Here is a 24,714-nt window from a genome sequence, read left to right on the forward strand (position 1 = left end):
TCCCTACCATGTACAACTGCTCACCATTGCCTTTAAAATGTCATTTTAAAAAATTTAAAACTTTTTTCTGGTAATAAAAGTAATTCACAGGAATTGTAGAAAACATGGAAAATTATCAAAGAATAACTGATACATATCATTTTACTATCCAGAAATATTCACCTCAAGAGTACTGGAATTACAAGCATGTGCCATGACATTTGCTTTAATGTATTTCTTTTTAATTCTTTAGCATATTTCGTTTAAATTCCTGTTAAGACTTTGATCTATATATTATTTAGAAATATGTTGTTCAGTCTCCAAATATTCTGCAGTTTTCCAGTTATCTTTACATTATTGATTTATAATTTAATTTCACTGTGGTTTGAGAATACACTTTTTATTATTTATATTCTTAGAATTTTGTTAGGGCATGTTTTGTAGCCCACAACATGATCTACCTTGGTAAATGTTTCATAGAAGAGAAAAATGTTCATTGTTCAATGAAATGTTCAGTAAATGTCAATTACATTCAATTTATTGATGCTGGTGTTCCTTTAATTATGTCCTTGTAGATATTCTGCCTACTTGATCTATTACTGACCAAAATATGAGCATTGATGTCTCCAGCTGTAAGAGTGTCTATTTTTCTTTGTAGTTTTGTGAATTTTAAAAAAATAGATTTTATTTTCTAGAGCAGTTTTAAGTTCACAACAAAAATTGGGGCATATACAGATTATCCAGTTCTATTAGTTTTGCCTTACTTCTTTTGACGCTTTGTTGTTAGGTGGATAAGTGTTAAGGATTACTATATCTTCTGGGAAAATTTCTTCTTTTACAATTATACAAATTGTTTTTATCATTGATAATTTCCCTTAATGTAAAGTCTGGTTTGTCTGAAATTAATATAGCTGCTGTAGCTTTCTTGTGATTGATATTAGGTAGTATATCTCTCTTCATCTCTTACATTATTGTTTATAATTTTTATGACATTCAGGATCGAACCCAGGACCTTTGCCTGATCTCTAGCCCCAGCCCTTTTAAATTTTTTTTAGAATTTTGAGACAGGGTCTCACTAAGTTGCTTAATTGCCTAGGCTAGGCTTGAACTTGCAATCATCCTGCCTCAGTTTCCTAGAGTGTTGGAACCCTCTGCTTTTAACCTACCTATGTCTTTATATTTTAAGCAGGCTTGTTATAGAAAACATATAGTTGAGTCTTGTTTTTTAACCCATCTGAAAAACTGTTTATTTTTCTTGGAGTGTTTAGATCACTCACATTTAAAGTGTTTATTAATATTTTTGGATTAATATCTCTCTAACTTTTCTATTCACTGCAATTTTTTGTTTCTGCATCTTCTATATTGCCTTCTCTATTTTAATTGAGCAGTTTATATAATTCCATTTCTCTCCTCTCTTAGCCTCTCAAATATACTTTAAATGTTTTAAAAAAGTTTTTTAGTGGTTGCTGAGTTTTCAACATACATTTACAACTAATCCAAATCCACCTTCAAGTAACACTCTACTGCTTCAATGACAGTGCAGATATCTCATAGCAGAATATTCCCAACTCCATTCTGGTTTTTCATTTGCATTTATCCACATACTATAATCTCACAGCACATCATTACTATTACTTTGGATAAATATTTATCAATGAAGAATAATAAAAATAAATATTTTATTTTACCTTCTTTTATCCCTTCTTTCATGTTTTTCTTTCTTTATATAGATCTGTTTCTGACCTATATGATTTTCCTTACACCTGAACACCTACCTTCTTTTAATGTTTCTTGCATGGCTGATTTGCCAGTGATAAGTTCTCTCATTTTAGTCTGAGAAAGTATTTATTTCTCTGTAATCTTCAAAATGTTATTTTTCAGATATAGATTTCTTGGTTGGTGGTTTTTCTTTTAACAATTTAAATATTTCACTCTATCCTCTTTGCTTGCATGATTTCTGAAAAAAATACACTGTAATTCTTATCTTTTTTCTTCGATTGATATGATTTCCCCCCCCTATTATCTTTCAAGATTTCACCTTGTCTTTGTTTTGTTTTTTTCTTTAAATTGAATATAACATACCTAGGTGTAGATTTTTTTGGTATTTATCTTGTTTGGTTTTGTATAGTTTCCTGAACCCACAGTTTGGTAACTCTCATTTATTTGGGGAAATTATTGGTCATTATTCCATCAAATACTTCTACCTCTTTTTCTTTATTCTCCTTCTGGTATTCCAATTGTGCATATTTTACACACTTCAAAAATGTTCACAGTTGTTGTATATTCTGTTCTACCTTTTTGTCTTTGTATTTCAGTTCAGGATATACCTTCACATTTAGTAATTCTTTTTTCTTCTATGTCTAGTCTATTAACAAACTCATCAAGGCATTCTTCATTTTCATTACAAAGTTTTTGATTTTTATCATTTTCTTTTGATTATTTTTTTAGAGTCATCATCTCTCTTCTTACACTATCCATCTTTACTTTCATGCTTCCTACCTTTTACATTACAGCTCTTACTATTTTAATCATATTTATATTAAATTAATTATCTCATAATTCCAATAACCTTGACACATGAGTCTAATCTTGGTGCTTAATTTGTCTCCAGATTTTGTTTTTCTTCTTGCTCTTTAGCATGCCTTGTAATTTTTTATTGAAAGCTGGACATGATATATTGGTTGAGAGAAATTGAGGTATACAGGTCTTTCCCATGAGACATAATGTTATGTTACTCCAATTAGGAGTTGTATTGTGTTTACTCCTTATGTATCAGTGTCAGAGGCATCACTCAGCATAATACATTTGAGATTTTTATGTGTTGTAGTATATCCTTTTTATTGGGCTGCTCCTTTTTATTGCCACATTGCATTCTCCTAAGTAAAGGTATTTTAGTTTATCTGTTCATTCACCAGTTGAAAGGCATTTGGGTTGTTTCCCACTTTTGGTGATTATAAAGAAATTTGCTACAAATATTAATGCACAGGAGTTAATGTGGACACATATTTTCATTTCCCTTAGGTAAATACCTAGGAGTTGGATTATTGAGTCATATAGTAATTACATATAAACTCTTGAGAGATTACCAAACTTCTCCATAATATTTTTGCCACCTTGTATTCCCATTAGCAATGTGTGATTCTTCCAGTTCCTCTCCTCTTTGAAAGCACTTGGAATTCTCCATTAAAATTTTTTTGTTTGTTGTTCCAGCTATTCTAATGACTGCAGATTGGTATCACATCATAATTTTAATATGCATTTCTCTAATTAACAATAAAGCTGAAAATCTTTTTATGTACCTATTTGCTATAGGTATACCTTCTTTGATAAATTCTCTTTTCAAATCATTTGCTTGCTTGAAAATTTGTATGTTTATTTGTTACTCAATTTGAGACTTCTGTATATATTCTAGATATCAGTTCTTTATCATAAGGCATTTTCCAAGTATTTTCTCCCAGTCTCTTTATTTTTTGAATGGAATTACCAATTTTATAAAAATGCTGAGGGAGCCAATTTTCCCTTCTGAGAATGAAGACACAATGTTCATAAGGGAGCAGTAATAAGGCACCATCTCAGGAGGAAGACTGGGGTCACCAAACAGCAAACCTGCTGGTGCTTTGATTCTGGACTCCCAAGCCTGCAGTACCATGAGAAAATAACTTTTATTGTTTGTAAATTACCCAGTCAATGATATGTCATAGCAAAATGAACTTAGACGACAAAGCAAGACTTGCCCCAAATCTTTCTGCTCCTGCCTGGGTGTGGTGGCTGCAGATAGTCCTACTGACTCCACCTGCTTTTTCTTTTTCCTTTATTTTTCAGATTATTTTTCATATTCTTGACAAGATCTTTAGAAGATCAAAAGATAAGTCCATTTATTAGTTTCTTTGTGAATTTTAAGATACGATCCTTGCTGAAGGATTTTTATAGATCCCCTTGATCAGAATGAGGAAATTCCTTCTTTTTCCTATTTTTCTAAGAGGTGTTATCAGTGCATGATGAATTTTGTCAAATGCATCTATCAAGATGATCATATGGCCTTTTACCTTCAATTGGCATATATTGGTTGATTTTCAAGTGTTGAAGAAATCTTACATCCCAGGAAAAGCTATATTCAGTCATGATGTATTCTTATTTTTACATATTAGTATATTTAATAGGCTAACACTTTTGAAGGTTCTTTTTATTTATATTGATGAGAGATATTGCTTTGTAATTTTTTCTCATATTATCTTTGTCTAAATATTGGCATCAAAGCAATACTAGCCTTAACAATGAATTTCTAATTGTTCTCTCCTCTGTTATATTCTAGAAGAATTATCATAAAACTGGTATTGCTTCCCTGTATGTTTCATAGAATTTATCTATGAATCTTTCTGTCTACATGGCTTGGAGTTTCCTTTTGGGTTTTCTAACTATAAATCCAATTTTAAAATATTGATTTAGAGTCACTCAATTTATTTCCTTTTAGGTGAAGTTTGGTAGATTATATTGTTTTTAGAATTTTGGTAATTTATCTTGCTTTTTGAGTTTGTGTACATAAAATTGTAATTTCCTTATTATCCCTTTATCGGTCATGAGTAGTAGTGTCTCCTTTTTATTGCTGATATGAATAATTTATGTCTTTTTCTTTTTTCTTTTCTTAAACAGTTTGGCTAAAGATTTATCAATCTGACTAATCATTTAAATAAATCTTATTTTTTCATTTGATTTACTCTTTTCTATTTTCAATTCCATTGGTTCCTGTTTATAGCTTTATTATTTCTTACTGTGTTCTTGATTTGGAATTAATTTGATGTTTGATTACTAATTTCTTAAGGTAGTTGTTTAGCTCATTTATTTGAAATCCTTTTTCCTAATATAAGTATTTAACATTAGATTTTTTCTCTAAAAACATCTTAAGCTATATCATACAAATTTTATGTTATATTTGTACTTCCATTAAATTCAAAATATTTTCTAATTTCACTGTGACATCCTCTTTAATCCATGGGTTATTTTGAAGTGATTTTAAAAAAATAATGTGAGAATTTCCAGATATTTTAGTTTTATTTTAACTTAATTTAGTACTTCCATTTAATTTCTAGTTCTCTAATAATTTATTAGGCTAAACATGTTTTATTTATAGTAAAAAGCGATAATAATATTAGATAAATCTCATTGACAGCTTATTCAGTGTTAGTGACTATTCTTAGTACTTTATGTATACAAACTCACCAATGTTGACAAAGATGCTCTGAGGAGGAACTGTTAACTTTTCTTTTTGGCTGAGAATGCTGATGCACACAGAGAAAAATGAGAGAACTTGGAGTTCAAAACTAGGGGGTGCATTCCTTGAGACTTGCCTGTACATCATCTCCTGTTATTACTCTCTCTCCTAATCAGGTTCTTTGCCCATTTTTAAAAAATTAGGTATCCATTATTTTCTTGGGAATTTGTAAAGCCTTTTTGTAAATTGAAAATTCTACCTTTGTTTTTTACAAGAATTAAAGGTAGTTTTCCTCAGCTTGAAATTTGCTTTTTAAACTTCACTTTGAAAAACAATTAATGATCATTTATATTTCATACAGTTAAGCTTATGTGCTTTTTCTTATGATTTATTCCAAAATTTTAGGCTTAGTCTTTTGCATTGTCAAAATCAGATCACAGTTTATTTGTACTTTCTTCTAGCTTTAAAAAAGGTGGATTCTTTTACATCATATACACTATATATATTTTTAAAATTTGATTTTGAGGTTAATTTGCTTACAATAAAATCTAATTAGTTTTTCTCAAACAACTAAATCAAGAAATAGTTAGAATCTTAGCAGTTTTTTAGTCCTTGCTTGAAGAATGGCAGAAAATGATGTGATAATAAATTTGTAGGATGATTCACCATATCAGAGTGGAACTTTGGGCAGAGCATGGGGTCCAGTAATTGGCATAAATATAATTGGTTAATTGGAGTAATTCAGAGGTAGAATTTAGGCTCATTAAAGAAAATGAGTTATTGTTTTATATAATGTAGAAAACAATGGAGACTATAAATATATTGTTGTTTATCACTGACAGAGGTTTTGAGTGTATTTGTATTTTAGGTTATCATATAATTTTACTTGTGCCTCTCTTTTGCTACTTCATATTTACTATCTCTCAGTAGTTGTTTGTCTTCTTCTTCTTCTTCTTCTTCTTCTTCTTCTTCTTCTTCTTCTTCTTCTTCTTCTTCTTCTTCTTCTTCTTCTTCTTCTTCTCCTTCTCCTCCTTCTCCTTCTCCTTCTCCTTCTCCTTCTCCTTCTCCTTCTCCTTCCCCTTCTTCTTCTTCTTTTTTTTTTGGTACCAGGATCGAACTCGGGTCCTTGTGCTTGTGCAGCAGGCAGTGAAATCAATGAGCTAAATCCCCAGCCCAATTGTTTATATTTTTGACTAGGCAGCAAATTCCTTGCAAGCAGAGATTCACTGCCACTACTCCATCTTTTCAGAATATTTTCCCAGTGATTTTTATAAGGTAGGCAGTCATTGGGAATAGGAAGAAGAAAGGCAGTAAAGGAGGCAAGGAGAGAAGAAGAAGAGAAAGACAAAATGATAGAGGGAGGGTGAATGGAGAATAACATGATAAATATGAGGAGTCTAGAACAGGCAGGGAGAAGCAAGAAAGTATAATGGGAAGGCCTGAGTGCCTTTTGTGGCAATTTAGTACTTCTACATGAACCTCTTTCTACCCCCATAGGCACTTTTTTTCCCCTTCCTTTAGAATATTTCCTTCTGTGTTAGTCAACTTTCTATTACTGTGAAGAAGTCATAGATATACTCAAATTAAAGGAGGAAAGATTTGTTTTGGCTCATAATTTCAGAGATTTTAGTCAATGGTCACTTGGTCCTGTTGCTTTGGACCTGTGGTGGCACTGTCCATCATAGAGGGAGTGCATGTTGGAGGAAGCCTGTTCACCTCATGACAGCCAAAGAGCAAAGAGAGTGAGAGAGGAAAGAGGCAGGGTCACAATATCCCCTTCAAGGGTAGGCCTCCCACCGACTTAACTTCCTTCCAGTAGGCCCCACCTCCCAAAGAGTCCACCACCTCTCCATAGCTGAGGACCAAGCCTTCAACTCATGGGCTTTTATGGGATATTCAAGATCCAAAATATAGCATCCTCTCTCATACAATTTGGGGAATTTATTTTGGAACAAGACTGTAGAGTGAGCTAAATGCCAAGCTTAGTGTTTTCAACTTTATCTTATACTTGGTGGAAGGTTTAAAAAAGTCTTTGAACAAAGAGAAATGTAAACAATATAAAAGTCATGAGTTAATAATAATGTTGAGGATAAAATAATGGGAAGCTAGGAAACAGGAAGACAATCTTGGTTTTTTGATATGGAGTGGTTTGTTCTTTTTAGGAGTAGAAATAAGCTCCATTGCTTTCACATCTAGATGAGGCCATGTTACTGCTCTATACCAAAGAACAATGGGCAGAGTTTGTCACACTCAGTCTGAAGAATTTAAGAACAGATATATTTTCTCCATGCTTCATCCTTAAACATCCTTCTGTCATCTGGACAATGCTAGTATAACCATGAAGCCACATTCGGAAGATGAGGAGCCTGATAAGAAAGAAAATGAAATCTACTTTGTAGGAGAGTAATAAAATCTACTTAGGAGGTCTACCTACCATTAACATCATTTACACTGGACTTTATGTGAATGAGGAATAAAAGTTTATTTTGTCAAATCACAGAGATTTGGACACTCCTTGTTATTGAAGCTAGTGCTAATATTCTGACTAATAAAAAAGTCATTACAATAGGGAGTGTGCAGTGGAAGGAATGAGGAATGGAGTTTGGGCTGGTGGTCTGGAAGGAAAGATAGACATTATAGAGGAAAACAATGACAGAAGAAGCAAAGATGAGTTCAAGATAAGCCTGAAGAACTTGAAATTGTTAGAGGCAATAACAATATCCAGAAAAATTCTTTTGGAGCAAACATGTACTAAACTATTTTTATTTTAGAAATGGTAAACTTAATATATTAGAGTATATGCAGATATAAATGTTTGACAAAGGAAAAAAGAGTTGGAAAAGAAGAGAGAGAGAGGAGAGAGAAAGAGAGAAGTGAGAGAACAAGGAAAGAGAAAAATTTTATTCAAAAAATTGAAAAAGATTTTCTTTACTCAAAAAACTGGTGGGTTAGAAAGAAAATCATAGTGGAAATTATGAACTATTAGGAACTGATAAAATAGCTGTGGGATTCACATAAAATGTACTTAGAAGTAAGTGTACATTTTTAAATGTTTTCCTTAAAATAGCAAAAGAGATTTAACATAAATAGGTGTTCAACAAGATAGAAAAATAACAGTAATTCTGAAAGAAGCTGAGTAGAAATTAATGAAATGGAAAACAAATAAGTGACAGGGAAAACTCATAAGAATAGCAGAGATAATTTTAAAAAATCTCAAGTCAGGAAGATTTGACTTACCATATATTAAATGTATTAAAACTTAAGTATAGAAACTGAAATGAACCCACTATGCAAAAAGTTCCAATTTTTTGAATTTTTTTGCATGAAATTCATGTACCTTACCTAGAAAAATTCAAGGAACAAGAATTTGAAGAGAAAATTTTTTATTATGTTCCATTGTTATGGGCATTCCAAAAATGGAGCACTATGCACAAATGGGTTCAATTTGGGAATCACTGTCATTTAGATAAATAAATATACTAATAAAGTAGAGAAGCAATGATCAGGCTAGTATGCACATAGAAACTATATCACTTAATAAGTTATTAGAAAAGGCTAAACTATTCAATAATAGATGCTGGGACAACTGGATACCCAAGTGGAACAAAATTGCAACCTAACAAACATAATAGTTAAACTATCAAACATGATAGTCAAATTAAATGTGAAAAGCAAGACTTAGAAAATGTAGAAAAATACATTAAAGTGTACTTTGGAAATATTTCTTAAGCAAGACTAAAAGTACACATTATAGAAGAAAATATTGCTCATTGTTACATTAAAATTCAAAGCTTCTGTATAGCAAATCACATGATGAACTAGGTTACAGGATAAACTGTAGACTAGGAAGTTATCTATTAAAGAACACCAGTTTGGAATATGAAACGAACTCCTATACAGCATTAAAATGCACATAAATTAGAAATATGGGGCAAAGGGCAGAAACCAGAAAATTATAGAGGAAGAAACCCAAATGGTCAGTTATAAGAAGATACTTAATTCCAATACCATCAAGTAGTGTAAGTTAGCGCTGTGATGGGTATCACTTCATGTTCATCAAAAAATAACAAAGGTGAAAACACCAAATCTTGGCAAGACGTGTGAACTAGATGTTAGGGCAAGTGTAATTTGGGTCAGTTCTTTTGGAAAATGCTTTGGTTTACTCTGCACGCTTCCTGTAATCCAAGTAGGACATGCACTCCAGGATACATGAATGTGTGCAAAAAAATTTGTGTTAGCACTGTTTAGATCAGAAAAGTAATGGTCAAATAGTAGGTAAATAAATACAGATTCTTTCATTCATTGAAGTATTATTTAAAAAGTCAGCGCTTTACCTATTAAGGACTAATAGAACCAAACCCAGAAGCCTGGGTGTAGTCTTAGCTTTCCACTAACTGGACACAGACCTTGAACAAGTTCCTTAATCTGTTTGGGTCTTAGTTTCCTTGTAGGGAACTGAATGGGACCTGAAACAGCTCTTCAATCAGAATAACCCAGTTATTCTGGTTATTTCAGTTATTTCAGTTATGGAAGCTTTAGAAGTCTGGAGGCCTGTGCTCCTTCTCAGCTCTACTGCATTGGCGACCCAAGATGTGGGCACACACAGCAATTTCATCCCCTCAGCAGGGAGCTGGGCAGTTTAGGCATGAATTTCATTTGTAAGAACTTTGAGGAGGAGCAACTGGTGAGGAGCAGAGCCGGCTGGAGCCATAGGCACTGCCCCATCCCCTTCCGGGCCTCCCAACCAGGAGCTGACCAGTGAGGAGCACAACTTCTCATTCCTCCTGTTGAAACTTACATTCTTGAATTGTGAATAAGGCCTGATAATTTCCAAGTCTATCTTTCAGTCAAGGACCATTCTGGAAGAAGGTTCCCTGATAATTCCTCCAATTTAGGAAGCCAAGATGTTATTACACTTACCCAACAACTAACCCAAGAGGACACACAGTTTTGGTAGTTAAGAGGATGGAAAATGGAGTCAGTTGAGTTCAAATGTCAACTCCTTCCCTAAGAAATTGTGTGACTCTAGGGAGTTAATTAACTTTCGGGCACCTTGGTTTTTTTCCTGCCTGTAAAATGGAGCAGGGTGGAAGGTAACTTATAGAGTTACAGAGATCAAGTGAATAAATTATATGCAAAATATTTAGAAAGTGTGGAGACATATTACATGCTCCATAAATGCTAATTATTGTCATCACTACATCTTATAGACTTAGAACTATTAGAGGTAGGCAGAAGACAAAGTAGAGGGAAGGTGTAGTATTCCATCAGTACTAATGTCTGGAGGCCTTGCCAGCTTGTTGTTTGGTCTCTGGAGCCACATATGGAAGACTATTTGCAAATGTACTATGAAACTGCAAACCATACTGCTGAGGAGACCTCAGAATGACTTTAAAAAGCAGCACATTGTACAGTGAATCTAGATGAACAGCCATGGGAGGGGAATTCCAGTGAACTAAGTAAACCCCCAATTGTCCACATATCCGTTTTTAAAAATCCCCTTTTGAAAATAAAACTGCTAGCAAGGAAGTTGTTTCAGCTGTAGAACAACTCATTAAGTATGTCATCTCTTTGCTTATAGTGTTTATTCTCAAAATTTTATAATTGTGTAGTTTACATTTGCGTTTAAAAATTTTTCCTTGCCTATGCTAGCTAGTCATTTATAATTGTAGCACTAAAAAATCCACAGAAATTAAAGTTTATTCTCTCTCTCTTTAAAATCTGAGAATGTCTCAGTGTCCTCAAGGATAACTAGAAATATGTAAGTCACAGTTTTCATGGTGTTCTCAACAAAGTTCAAGGTAAATATTGGTTATCCCTGGTACTGGGCAGAGGGCTGTCTGAGTCTTGTTTCTTGAGTCTCTGGAAATTGGCACCAACTCTAAAGGGAATAAAGAAAGCCATAAGTATGTTCATTCTCAAAGCAGGACTCTCAGTCATCAGCCTTGCCTCTAAATTTCCTGTCTGTTCCTGAGGGGGACACATTCAACAAGCAGGATAGTGATTCAAAGAGACTGAGGAGAGGGACAACTCAAAGCTTAAGGAAGGACTATATCTTCAGAAGGAAATTCTAGGAATATATCCTTGCATGTCTATGAAATGTATCTGCAGGATAAGGACCTTGAAATATTTTTAAAGGATAAAAATTGAAATCTCAGGTGCAGTACAGAACAGATAAGTAGAGAATATTTACAGAGTGACCAAGTGTGGAACGTTCATTACTGACTTATGAACTTTATTGATATAAAGGATGTGGTTGAGTCTCAATTCTGATAAAGGAATTTGCGAGGGTGTGTCAGAGATATGGACATGGTCTTTTCCTATGTGATCATTTGGAAAAGAGATTTCCACATTTTAAAATCAATATAAAGGGTAGAAACTGCAACAGGCTGCTTCACTTGCTCTGGCACCATCTTCCCTTCAGGCAAAATGAAAGTCCTTGTGAGTATTTTTTCATGATTCTCTATACTTATGTGCTGGCTACTTGCGAAGATGATATAGCCAATATGCCATGGATTTCAAGGGTCTTCAACAAACACTGTGCTTGCTTCTGAGCTTCTGTGGTATCTTTGGCAGGATAGTAGTATTAAGTCAGATATACGGGTATCCATTATCTGCTTTTTAGATGTTTACTAAAAGTAAAAAAAATGTTGAAAATGTGAAGAGAATTTAACTTTGGAGGATACTGAATAATAATTCCTTATGAGCTTTGTAGAGTGTGTAGGCATAATAGCAGCTATGTTTGCCCAGATGTACTTTAAACCTTAGGTAAGCATTTCTCATGAGTAATCTCATTTATCCATTGCACTAACCCTGTAAATCAAGTAGAATTGCCCTCATTTTACAGACAAGCAGACAGAGGCACAGAAGAATGTACTTTTTCCAAGGCTGTAAATGTGGGATTTAGGATGTAATTTGTCTATCTTAGACCCTTATAGAAGCAATCAGGCAAAATTTAAGCCCTGGTAGTCCTTGCAGTGGCTACTCATGATGTCTAAATTCTTCCTTAAGACAGGCATTCCTTCCATGATTGCCCCCACTCCTCCATCTGATACCAGACTCCTTCATTCCACACTGCAGTGCCCCATGGACAGTGGAACATGTTCTGATGCAGAATGGAACATATTCCCCCAATTCTCTGTCCCTTATTTTCATTCAGCTGCTAAGGGAGAAAGTAAAATGCTAAGTATCTCCTTCAAGGTCATAAAGGCTGTCATCCTGTAGAGTTTCCTTTCTCAGGGGTCTTTTGATTTTCCAACAGAAGACCTTACCCTAAAGTACAAACTTTTTTTTTTGTATTAAATTCTTTTATTGGTACATTATAGGTATACAACACAACTACATTTCTCATTGGGAATTGTACCTTTACATAATGCAACTTGGTTCTTATTTTTTCCCCATTCCTAGCCCTCCCTTCAAGCCCTCCACCCTTCCCTATTTACAAAGAATTTATTTCCATTTTTTCCATTTCTCAGCATTTTTCCTTTCCCTTCTTTCCTTTCCCCTGCCTCTCCCACTACCCCTACCCCTTTGGAACTTTTCTTCCTAGTTTTCATTATCAATTATTCATTCTAATCATTGGTACATTTTAGGTATACAATATAATGACATTCATCATTGGAAATCTGCACCTTTACATAGTCTCTCTTGGTTCTTATTTTTCACCCTTCCCAGCCCTCCCTTCAACCCCTCCAGTCCTCCCTATTTACAAAGATTTTGTTCCTATTTTCCAGTTTTCTCATATTAATCCCATTCCCTTCTATCCTTTCCCCTAGCCCTCCCACTTCCTTCCCCTTTGCCCCTTTTCTTCCTATTTCACATGACCTATTATAAATTTAGTCCTTATTTACACTTTCAGTTTCTCACACCAGAGAAACTATTCGGTATTTATACATGTGTGTCCTATTTATTTCACTTAAGAGTATCACCTCAATGTGCATCCACTTAGCTATAAATGTCTCTAATTTCTCATTTTTTATGGCTGAGTAGTACTCCATTTTATAAAAAAACCCACATTTTCTTTATCCAGTCTCCAGTTGATGGGCATTTGGGCTGTTTCCAAGTTTTAGCTATTACAAACTGTGCTGCTATGAACATGGGGGCACATATATCACTGTGGTATGATTCTTTTAATTCTTTGGGGAAGATCCCCAGCAGTGGAATAGCAGGGTCAAATGGGACTTCCAGTCCTAGTTCTTTGAGGTATCTCCATACTGATTTCCACAGTGCTTGCACCAGTCTAAACTCCCACCAGCAGTGGAGCAGGGTTCCTCTTTACTCATAGCCCTGCCAGCATTTGTTATTGGTTGATTTCATGATAGCAGCCATTCTTTCTGGAGTGAAGTGGAATCTCAGCATTGTTTTCATTTGCATCTCTCGAATGAACAGTGATGTTGAATATTTTTTCATGTATTTATTTGTTATTTCTACTTCTTTGTCTGAGAAATGTCTGTTCATTTCAGATGCCCATTTTCAGATTGGGTCTTTAAATTTGGGAGGTCTGATCTTTTTAAGTTCTTTATAGATTCGAGATAGTAGACCTTTGTCTGAGGAAGAGCAGGTGAAGATTTTTTCCCACATTGTGGGTTGTCTCTTCACACTGCTGGTGGTTTCTCTTGCTGTGCAGAAGCCTTTTAATAAGAAGAGATCCCATTTGTTGATTGTTTGTGCTAGTTCACAGGCAACTGAGGTTTTGTTCATAAAATCTTTTCCTACACCGATGTCTTCAAGGGTTCTACCTAACCTCTGTTCCAACTGGTTCAGAGTTTCTATTTTAATATTTAGATCTTTAATCCATATTGATTTCAGTTTAGTGCATGGTGAGAGATATAGGTCTAGTTTTAATCTTTGGCAAGTTGAAGCCCAATTTTTCCAGCACCATTTATTAAAGAGGCTATCTTTCCTTCAGTGAGGGTGTTTGGCTCCTTTATCAAAGATGAGATGGCTGAGTGTGTCTGGCGTTGTTTCTGCATCTTCTAATCTGTTCCACTGGTCCTCAAGTCTGTTTCTTTGCCAGTACCATGCTGTTTTTATCACAGTAGCTTTGTAGTAGAGTTGCAGGTTGGGGATTGTGATACCCCCTGCCATGTCTCTGTTACCTAGAATTGCTTTTGCTATTCTGGGTCTCTTCTTGCTCCAAGTGAATTTTGGGATTGTTTTCTTGAGGTCTATGAAGTATGCTGCTGGGATCTCAATTGGAATTGCATTGAATCTATATAGCAGTTTTGGAAGTATGGCCATTTTCATTATATTAATCCTTCCTACCCAGGAGCAGAGGATGTCTGTCCATTTTCTGATATCATCTTCAATCTCTCTTTTCAGAGTGCCATAGTTTTCAGAGAAGAGGTCTTTGATTTCTTTTGTTAGGTTGATTCCTAGGTATTTCAGTTTTTTGGATGCTATTGTGAAAGGAATTATTTGGCCTATTTCTCTCTCAGTGAGTCTGTCATTGGTGTAGAGGAAAGCTATTGATTTTTGTGTGTTGACTTTGTAACCAGCTACTTGACTGAATTTGGTTATTAAGTCTAGAAGACTTTTGGTGGAGTTCTTGGGGTCTTCTATATACAGTATCATGTCATCTGCAAATAATGACAATTTGACTTCTTCATTACTTATCTTTATTCCTTTTATTTCTTTCTCTTGTCTAATTGCCATGGCTAATGTTTCCAGAACTATATTGAACAAGAGTGGTGATAGTGGACATCCTTGCCTTGTTCCTGATTTTAGTGTGAAGGATTTCAGTTTTTGAGCATTTAGTATGATATTGGCTGTTGGTTTTTCATAGATGGCTTCTATCAGTTTGAGGTAGAGAGCATCTATTCCAATTTTTTGTAGGGTTTTTATCATAAATGCATGTTGGATTTTGTCAAATGCTTTTTCTGCGTCTATGGAGATAATCATATGGTTTTTGACCTTGGCTCTATTGATATAGTGTATTACATTGATGGATTTGCATATGTTCAACCATCCCTGCATCCCTGGGATGAATCCCACTTGATCAGGGTGTATGATCTTCTTGATGATCTTCTGCATTCTGTTTGCCAGTATCTTATTAAGGATTTTTGCATCTATGTTCATTAGTGAGATTGGCCTATAGTTCTCTTTTTCAGTTGGGTCTTTCTCTGCTTTGGGGATCAAGGTGATGCTTGCTTCCAGGAATGAATTTGGGAGTATCGCTTCCCTTTCAATTTCCTTGAAGAGTTTAAACAGTAGTGGCAGCAGTTCCTCTCTAAATGTCTTGTAGAATTCAGCAGTGAAGCCATCAGGGCCCGGGATTTTCTTAGTTGATAAGTTTTTAATTACCTTTTCAATTTCATTGGTTGATATTGGGTTGTTCAGAATTTTTAGGTCTTCTTCATTCAACTTTGGTAATTCATATGTATCTAGGAATCTGTCCATTTCTTCTGTGTTGTCCATCTTATTGGCATATAGGTTCTGGAAGTAGGTATTGATGATCCTCTGGATTTCTGCTGGGTCTGTTGTCATTTCACCGTTTTCATTCCTAATTGCATGGATTTGGGCCTTTTATTTCCTTTTTCTGACAAGGTTGGTTAAAGGTTTGTCAATTTTGTTGATTCTTTTGAAGAACCAACTCTTGGCTTCATTGATTTTTTGTATCGTTCTCTTAGTCTCCATTGCATTGATTTCTGCTGTGATCTTTATAATTTCCTCCCTTGTATGAGCTTTGGGGTTGTCCTGCTCTTCTTTTTCTAGAAGCTTGAGGTTCAGCATCAGGTTGTTTAATTGGGCTCGTTCTGTTTTCCTAATATGCGTATTCACTGCTATGAATTTCCCTCATAAGACTGCTTTCATTGTGTCCCATAGATTCCGATATGTTGTATTGTCATTGTCATTTAATTGAAGGAACTGTCTGATTTCTTCTTTAATTTCCTCTGTGACCCTTTGGTTATTCAGAAGTCTGTTGTTCAATTTCCACGTGTTTATGAAATTTTTTGAGTTTCTTTTGCTATGGATCTAAAATTTCATCGCACTGTGGTCTGATAATATACAGGGGATAACTTTAATTCCTTTGCACTTACTTAAACATGTTCTGTGTGTGAGTATGTGGTCTATTTTGGAGAATGATCCATGTGCAGCTCAGAAGAATGTGTATTCAGATTTTGTGGGGTGGAAGACTCTGTAAACATCTGTTAAGTTCATTTGTTCAAGAGTTCGATTGAATTCTTATATTTCATTACTTATTTTTAGTCTAGTTGATCTATCTATTTGTGACAGTGGGGTGTTGAGGTCCCCCACTACAATTGTATTAGTGCATATATGACTTTTCATGTCTGTTAGCATTTGTTTTATACAGTTGAGTGCACTAGTGTTTGGTGCATAGATATTTATGATTGTCATCTCTTCCTCTTGGATTGTTCCCTTTAGAAGGATGTAGTGTCCTTCTTTGTCTCTCTTAATCAGTATTGGTTTGAAATCTACTTGATCTGCAAAGAGGATAGCTACTCATGCTTTTTTTCGGGTTCCTGTCTCATGCAGTATTGTTTTCCACCCTTAAACTTTCAGTCTAGGAGTTTCCTTTTGAATGAAGTGTGTTTCTTGTATGCAGCATAGTGTTGGATTTTGCTTCTTGACCCATTCTGCCAGTCTGTTTCTTTTGATTGATGAATTGAGAACATTAACATTGATGGTTATAACTGAAACGTATTGACTTGTCATTGCCATGACTTTTTCTTTTTGTTGGGTTCTTCCCCTTTACATTTAATTTCTTGTCATGCCAGTTGGGTACATTCTGCTTTGCTTCCTGGGGTTGTGATCCTCAATGCCTGTTCCTAGGCTATTGTGTAAAATTCTTTGGAGTGCTGGTTTGGTATTCACGAAGTTCCTAAGGTGCTCTTTGTCATGAAAGTATCTTATTTCTCCATCCATTTGAAAGATGGTTTTGCAGGGTACATCAATCTGGGTTGGAGGCTGTTTTCTTTTAGGGCTTGGAATATGTCACTCCAAGCTCTTCTTGCCTTGATGGTTTGTGTTGAGAAGTCTGCTGTGATTCTGATGGGCTTTCCTTTGTATTTGATTTGTTTCTTTTCTCTGACTGCTTGGAGAACTTTGTTCTTCTGTTGTGTTTCTGGAATCTTAACAATTATATGCCTATGTGTAGATTTTTTTTGATCAAGGCTAGCTGGAGTCCTATATGCCTCACTTATCTGTATGTCAAGCTCTTTTCCCCTACTTGGGAAGTTTTCTGCCATTATTTCTGTGAAGAGATTTTTTATGTCATCTCCACTCTCTCCTGTTTCTTCCTTGAGCCCAATCAGTCTTATGTTATTCTTCTTTGCATCATCTAGAAGCTGCTGGATTGATTTCTCATGTTCCCTTATAATTTTGAAGCAATTTTTCTTTTCCTGGTCACTAATTGCAATCTTATCTTCTATATCTGAAATTCTGTCCTCACATTGGCTCATTCTGCTGTGTAGACTTTCAATGGAGTTTTTCATGTCCTGGAAATCTATTTGCATCTGTTTTATGGATTCCATTTGTTTCTTATATTGGGATTCCATCATGTTCCTCAGCTTCTCTCTAGATTTATTAATCATGTCTTGCACTAGGGGCACAATTTCTCCTGTTATCTGAGAAATTATTTCTGATTTCATTTTTCCCAGATCCCCTTTTGTTGCCAGTTCAGTGGGTCCGGGTGGTTGAGTATCAGAATGGTCCATCTCATTTCCCTTTGTGGTTGCTGTAGGTGATCTGGAAGTCTGGTTTTGAGACTTATTTACATGTTTTCTCATTTCAACTGTGGCACGGGGCTGTTAGCACCTGCACGGATTACCTCCTCTGAGCTGGGAGAGGTGGGACAGGGGCCGGGAGCAGTGGTAGGGATGGTGACCCAAAAGCCCTTTCCTGTGGGCTGGGATCAGCGGGAGGGTTGGTGGCTGGGAAGCCCCTTCCTCTGGACCAGGAGCAGTGGGATGGTGGCTCAGAAGCCCCTCCCTCTGGGCCGGGAGCTGTGGGAGGGATGGTGGCCTGGAAGTCCCTTCCTCTGGGCCAGGAGCAGTGGGACAGAAGGTGGCCCCAAAGCCCTTTTATCTGGGCTGAGAGCAGCGGGAGGGATGGTGACCAGGAAGCCCCTTCCTCTGGACCTGGAACAGTGAGATGATGGCTCAGAAGCCCCTATCTCTGGGCCAGGAACAAAGGGACTTGGTACCTTGGTCTGGTGGTCTGGTGTCCTCTGCGTCTTTGTAGTGTGGTACCAGGTGGCTGCCTGTCTGCAGCAGGGTGATTCGGTGTCTTCTGCATGACTCAGGACCTTGGTAGGGCATGCACAGACCTCTAAAGTACAAACTTACACTCATAGTTTATGAATCTTTGTTCTGAATGGGAGGGTATTTGGGGACAGAGGACACACCCTGAACTCTCTCTGGTGATAGCATTAAGGTGGCTAGTCTATCATCTTATTCAAACCTCTATTCTAGAGCCATTAAATAGAATATGTAGGAGCCCCAGCGATTTCTAAAGCTTGCCTGAGATAGGAAGATACACCACTGTGCCAGTGGGCAGTCTGGATATCTACATGCAAGTCTTTGTCAGATGCTCTATGCCCAGGCACCAGAAGAGAAATGCTAGGAGTGGAATGAAAGTGGAAGTAGAAAAGTCCCACTGATGGTTCTTAACAGTATCTGCCCTTCCCCTGATGTCTTCTACCAGCTTTCAATGATAGTACAGTTAACTATGATGTTCAGAAGAGAGAGCAAAACATTGGAGCAGCAGCCTGGGTCAGACTCTTATATAACTGCCATAAAATATCAGAACTGCCTCTCTGTCAGGTGCATGGCCTGCTAGCCCAGCACTTGTCTGGCAGTATCACCAAGGCACTGAGTTACAGCAGGATATGGGGCTTTTCCTTGATGTCAGCCTCAAAAGTTAACTATGCTCCCAAGCATCCTATTTTTATAGTTTCTTTTAGAAAGTCACTATGTTTTTATCACTCATTTGTTCATTGTAAATCTAGTCTACTTTATCAGTCCCAAGAAATTGAGGATTTTCTTTTCTTTTTTCACCAGAGGACATAGTTTGTCCACTTTAAAGCCAGTGTGAGTCCTACCAAGATATTCCTATGGTAAAAGGAATCCTTCTCTGCTCACTTGCTCTAAGTTTTTTAAAAAAATTATACATATATTTTATTGGTACATTTTAAGTGTACAATATAATGGCATTCATCGTTGGAAATATGTACCTTAATATAATCTTTCTTGGTTCTTATTTTTTCTCCATTCCTCTGCTCTCCTTTCAACCCCTCCACCCCTTCATATTTACAAAGACTTTGTTTCCATTTCTTCATTTTCTCATATTAATTCCCTTCCATTCTTTCCTTTCCCCAATCTCTCCCACTTTCCTTTCTTCTTTGGACCTTTTCTTCCTATTTCACAGTATCTATTATGCCTTTTGATTTTTATAGACAAAGAAGTAGAAGTAGCAAATAAACATATGAAAAAATGTTCAACATCACTGGTCTTTTGAGAGATGCAAATGAAAACAATGCTGAGATTCCACTTCACCCCAGAAAGAATGGCTGCTATCATGAAATTAACCAACAACAAATGCTGGCGAGGCTGTGGGGAAAGAGGAACACTGCTCCACTGCTGGTGGGAGTGTAGACTGGTGCAACTATTGTGGAAATCAGTATGGAGATACCTCAAAGAACTAGGACTGGAAGTCCCATTTGACCCTGCTATCCCCCTGCTGGGCATCTTCCCCAAAGAATTAAAAGAATCATACCACAGTGATACATGTGGACCCATGTTCATAGCAGCACAATTTGTAATAGCTAAAACTTGGAAACAGCCCAAATACCCATCAACTGGAGACTGGATAAAGAAAATGTGGGGTTTTTTAAATAAAATGGAGTACTACTCAGCCATAAAAAATGAGAAATTAGAGACATTTATAGCTAAATAGATGCACATTGAATCGATACTCTTAAGTGAAATAAATAGGACACACATGTATAAATACCTCCCAAATTTAAAGACCCAATCCAAAAATGGGCATCTGAAATGAACAGACATTTCTCAGACAAAGTAGAAATAGCAAATAAATATATGAAAAAATGTTCAACATCACTGGTCATGCGAGAGGTGCAAATGAAAACAACTCTGAGATTGTACCTCACCCCAGAAAGAATGGCTGCTATCATGGAAGCAACCAATAACAAATGCTGGCAGGGGTGTGGGGAAAGAGGAACCCTGCTCCACTGCTGGTGGGAGTGTAGACTGGTGCAAGCACTGTGGAAATCAGTATGGAGATACCTCAAAGAACTAGGATGAGAGGTCCCATTTGACCCAGCTCTTCCCCTACTGAGTATCTTCCCCAAAGAATTAAAAGAATCATACCACAGTGATATATGTGCACCCATGTTCATTGCAGCACAGTTTGTAACAGTGAAAACTTGCTCTAAGTTTTTCTACTGTCTAGATGGTAATGTTGGGGAAAACTGACAACATGGGTAGCAGAGTGGGGCCTTGTGTCTGACAAATGGCATGAACTCAACAAATGCCTGTAAAATGACCAAATATGTGAAAGCTTTCAAATTTAGAAATGGACTGCTGATCATGCACAACCACTCACCAGTGTCCCTAGGTGTCCAGCGTCTCTTGTTGTTCTCACCTTCAGTAATAATCAGAAGGAATGGATGTGGCTGTGTTCTATTTTTCAGGTGGCATTTCTGGTGGTGCTGGCCAGCTTTGGGATACAATCTCATGGATTTGAGGTGAGTTGGTTCCTTAGAGGCATTAGGAGAGGAAAAGGAAGATAAAAGATAATCGGTACTAATATGCCCTATTTGGGATAGAATCCCAGAAATACCCAATAATAAAAATGATGAGGGGGATGAGATGGTTATTTTAGTCTAATCACAATAGCTTTATAAATATAACCCATTGCTTTAAAACGTGGTCAGTCTTATTTCTCTTGGGATGTCATTGCTTCTCCCTTACATACTATGGTAAACTATAAAGAAAAGCTTTGCATTCTTCTTTGAACATGGCTTTTTGCCTGGGATCCCTGTGGATACTCTTCAGCCTTCCATTACTTGTTCATAACAATTAGTAAGCTTTGTTTTGCTGAAAGAGCTACTTTTCAAATGCATGGGATTTGTGGAAAACTCACTGTATCTTTGTTGTTATTATTTCTAGGTTTATAACCTCTTCTACCCAAGAAACAATGGTGGTAATGTTCAGGAGACGGTGCAAGTTGACAATGAAAAAAATATTGCCATTGTTGACATCCATGCAGGGTCATGCTCTTCTACCACAATTTTTGACTATAAACATGTAAGCAGCAAGGAGACTTTTATGTTTTCAGGACAATTTTCTTAAGGGCAGAGGGATATCCATTTATTATATATTTAAATTATAAGAGCTATCTTTGCAATTCCTTAAGAATTTTCTCAATTCTGCTTCTTTCTTTAAGTAATCAAAATAATTGATTAACCAACAAACAAAAGCATTTCTAAGAAACAAATACAACAGGAAAAAATACGCATTTACTTGACTTTTTCAGATGGAAATTGGAAGAGAGGTGATATTGTCCCATTATAAGCTCAAAAAGAAGAATGATCAAAACCATGAATGGCACTTAGACTCTCAGGCATATTTCTCAAATAAATAAATGAATAAAGCAATACTTCTAAATCAAAATATTATGCAGAAAAAGAATAATCACAGAGCAATCACAAAACAGCAGAAATCCAGAGCAACTAGACACATTTGGTTCTATTATATAGGTAATATCATGCTTCTTTTGTAAGAAGTAATTTCAAGTTTTAGTTACTCATATTAACAAGAAGTCTCAGAAACTGGCTCTGAAAACTTGTTCTCTATATAGGTACCATATCTGCATTTTTCCAGTAGCTAGCTATCTGTGGCTATCTGTGGCTATTGAGTACTCAAAATGTGTGATGAAAAAAATACATTTTCAATTTTATCTAATTTGAATTTCAATTTAAATAGTTACATGTGGTTAGTAACCATGATATTGGTCAGCACTGCTGTAAAGAATGTTGTATTTTACTTATAAATGGGAAAGGACAGAATAGAATCAATCAAAAGAGACAAGAGACCTGCCTCTTTCCAGTCTTTCAAATCCCAAACTGCAGACTCTGATTCTTAAATATGGAGGATAAACACAAGTTATGAGTTTTCACAAAAAGGGTAGGAGTGACAAATAAAATGCAAATAAACATGCTATGCCAAAGAAGTTTAATGGACAGAACTAACTGCAGATTGAAAAACGATGACATCCTTTCATGGTGCATGTTTAAGCCCTTCCTCTAAGACCCAGACATCTTCATCAAATTTAGAGTCCAGGACACTGGGAAGGAATAGTAACTGTGCTTTTACTGCTCAGGGATACATTGCATCCAGGGTGCTTTCCCGAAGAGCTTGCTACATTTTAAAGATGGACCATAAAGCCATCCCTGCTCTGGACACACTCCAACGGTACATCTATGAGAAGCAGGTAATTCTGGGGCACCCTTGAAAAAATTTCTGTTCTTAAGCCATACAAGACTGGTGCCTATGGAGAAATGAAGAGAGTAGGAGAAAAGATTATAGTATTATACCTTACCGTGAATATGGTACTCAGCTTATCAAAGTATTTTTGCTTTTTTCTCTTGAGGAGTACACTTTGGCTTGATTTATACCATACAGTCCTAAATCATGAACTTATAATAATTCCAGTGTCATGGAAAGAATTGATCAGCCTCTCTTCTTAGCATGAGGCTGTAAGAAATAGTCTTACACCCAAATAGGGAGATAAATGAGTCAAGGTATAATACTCAAAGACACAAAGATCCAAAGAAACCATATGACAGAGTGAGAATACACAAACACTGCACAGAGGACAGACACCTAGGCTTCAGCTTCTCTCACAATTTCTCCTCTGTGCCATTTTTGGGTGAGATTTACCTTCTCTGGGGTTCATTGCCACCAGGAGTAAAATAACACTGGCAATAATGGTTTCTCTGCAGACAGATTAGTCAGAAAGAGAGGATATTTTGAGATCCCTGACCACTCTCTGTTTAGTAATTTGAAAGAGAAAAGCAGTCATGATTTAGATAAAGTGCACAAAATTCACCAATTAATTCAATGCTTTCGTTCTGTTATACTGATTAGACTTTGAACACCATGGCCTCTGGCAAATACACCTGGGTTAGGGATAACCCTCTGAAGTCTTTGATCACCAAAGTGGACTGGTTCCTGTTTGGGTCACCTATTGAGAATCTCTGCAAGCACATGCCCTTATATGAGGGGGAAGTGGTTGAAAAGTCAGGTAAGTCATTCTTTCACCGAATCTTTTCTGCCAATTACAAATAAATGAAAACTTGACTTAATTCAGTTTCCATACTATGTGTGGAAATTGTGCTAAATGGTAGCAATACAGAAAGGAATAAAATTCTGCTTCTGTAAAACACATAGTCTAGTGGAGAAATGGATGAATATAAACGAAAGGTGGGATAGGAAAGGATTTCTGAGTGTCAAGGAAAAACTGGGATTCTCTTCCTGTGTGAGAATTTCAGGTAGAAAGAAGGTCTTCTGAGCCCTTAGAATAGCATCTTTTGGAGATGACTAGAAGGAAATCACTGAGAAATGACCTCAGAGTCTATAATAGAATTGGCCCAGGAAAGAGCAGGCAGAGTGCACTGACAGAATAAAAGCTCTGTTTTATCCAGGCAATGGAGCACTGTAGTCATTACTGAATTTTGTACAAAGTTTCTGATGAATATGACAAATATAATTCCCCAGAGTAGTGGAAGGTAGATAGAGAAGAAAAATATTAGCATTTATTACTTTTAGTACTGCCTAGAAAAATATTTAAATACAGCACTTATAAAGGCTTAAAAGAGGGCCATCAACACAAAATGTCATAGAATCAACTAGGATTGAGCTACCAACACTTTTAGAAATTGTTAATCTTACTTAAGTCACTATACTATTATTCTTTGGCTTGTAGATATAGCTAAAATTTTGACTACCATGAAGTTACAAGTACAACCCCTATGAAAGATATTTGCAAAAAGCATTGGTTTGTTGCATCTCAATATAATTTTAATGTCCTCTCTTTAAAATGTTTTCCTCATTCCAGATCATGATGGTGGTAGAGGCTGTGTCAAGGCTGGGCTCCTGGGCATCTTGGGAATTTCCATCTGTGCAGGTTTCCATGTTTAGAATGATGGTCAGCCAATTGATTTTATCTTTTCAGAAGAATATACCTTGGCTTCCATTCAGAAGCCAAATTCAATACTTAATATCCTATCTAATTATGAGATTCCACAATAAAACATAAATGCTATATTTGCAGATATCCGGGTGTTTGTTCTTTTTATAAGAAGCAATGGGAAACCAAGCAGTGTTTATGTCAATATATAGAAGAAAAAAGTGCCAAGATTTTAAATGAGGTGCATAATGTATGAAAGTTTCCAGGTAATATATTGGGTCACATGCAGCTGAAGCAGCAGGTTGTGAGTCTCTCTCTCTGTGGGCATCCACCTGCCAGACCAGCTTTCCTGG

At 36.1% G+C, this 24,714-nt stretch overlaps 1 protein-coding gene across 1 annotated transcript; it reads left to right on the forward strand.

Moving 5' to 3' along the window:
• Positions 1-11,459: 11,459 nt before the first annotated feature.
• Gkn2 (gastrokine 2) lies at positions 11,460-24,505 on the forward strand. The gene is made up of 6 exons (XM_004850070.3): positions 11,460-11,629; positions 20,862-20,915; positions 21,340-21,477; positions 22,553-22,663; positions 23,320-23,476; positions 24,290-24,505. The coding sequence occupies exons 1-6, from the start codon at positions 11,618-11,620 to the stop codon at positions 24,370-24,372; spliced, it is 555 nt and encodes a 184-aa protein (XP_004850127.1). The 5' UTR covers positions 11,460-11,617; the 3' UTR covers positions 24,373-24,505.
• The last annotated feature ends 209 nt before the right edge of the window (positions 24,506-24,714 follow it).

This window comes from Heterocephalus glaber, unplaced genomic scaffold (genome assembly GCF_053883595.1).
Source record: "Heterocephalus glaber isolate CG9 unplaced genomic scaffold, H.glaber_assembly_v1.0 deba00001457, whole genome shotgun sequence".
In the NCBI taxonomy this organism is placed as follows: Eukaryota; Metazoa; Chordata; class Mammalia; order Rodentia; family Bathyergidae; genus Heterocephalus; species Heterocephalus glaber.

What these genes read in the sequence shown, in the direction of transcription:
- Gkn2 (XM_004850070.3), top strand. An exon ending in GGTACATCTATGAGAAGCAG is followed by an intron (nt 22,664 to 23,319) that starts GTAATTCTGGGG and finishes TATACTGATTAG; the next exon opens with ACTTTGAACACCATGGCCTC. An exon ending in GGAAGTGGTTGAAAAGTCAG is followed by an intron (nt 23,477 to 24,289) that starts GTAAGTCATTCT and finishes TCCTCATTCCAG; the next exon opens with ATCATGATGGTGGTAGAGGC.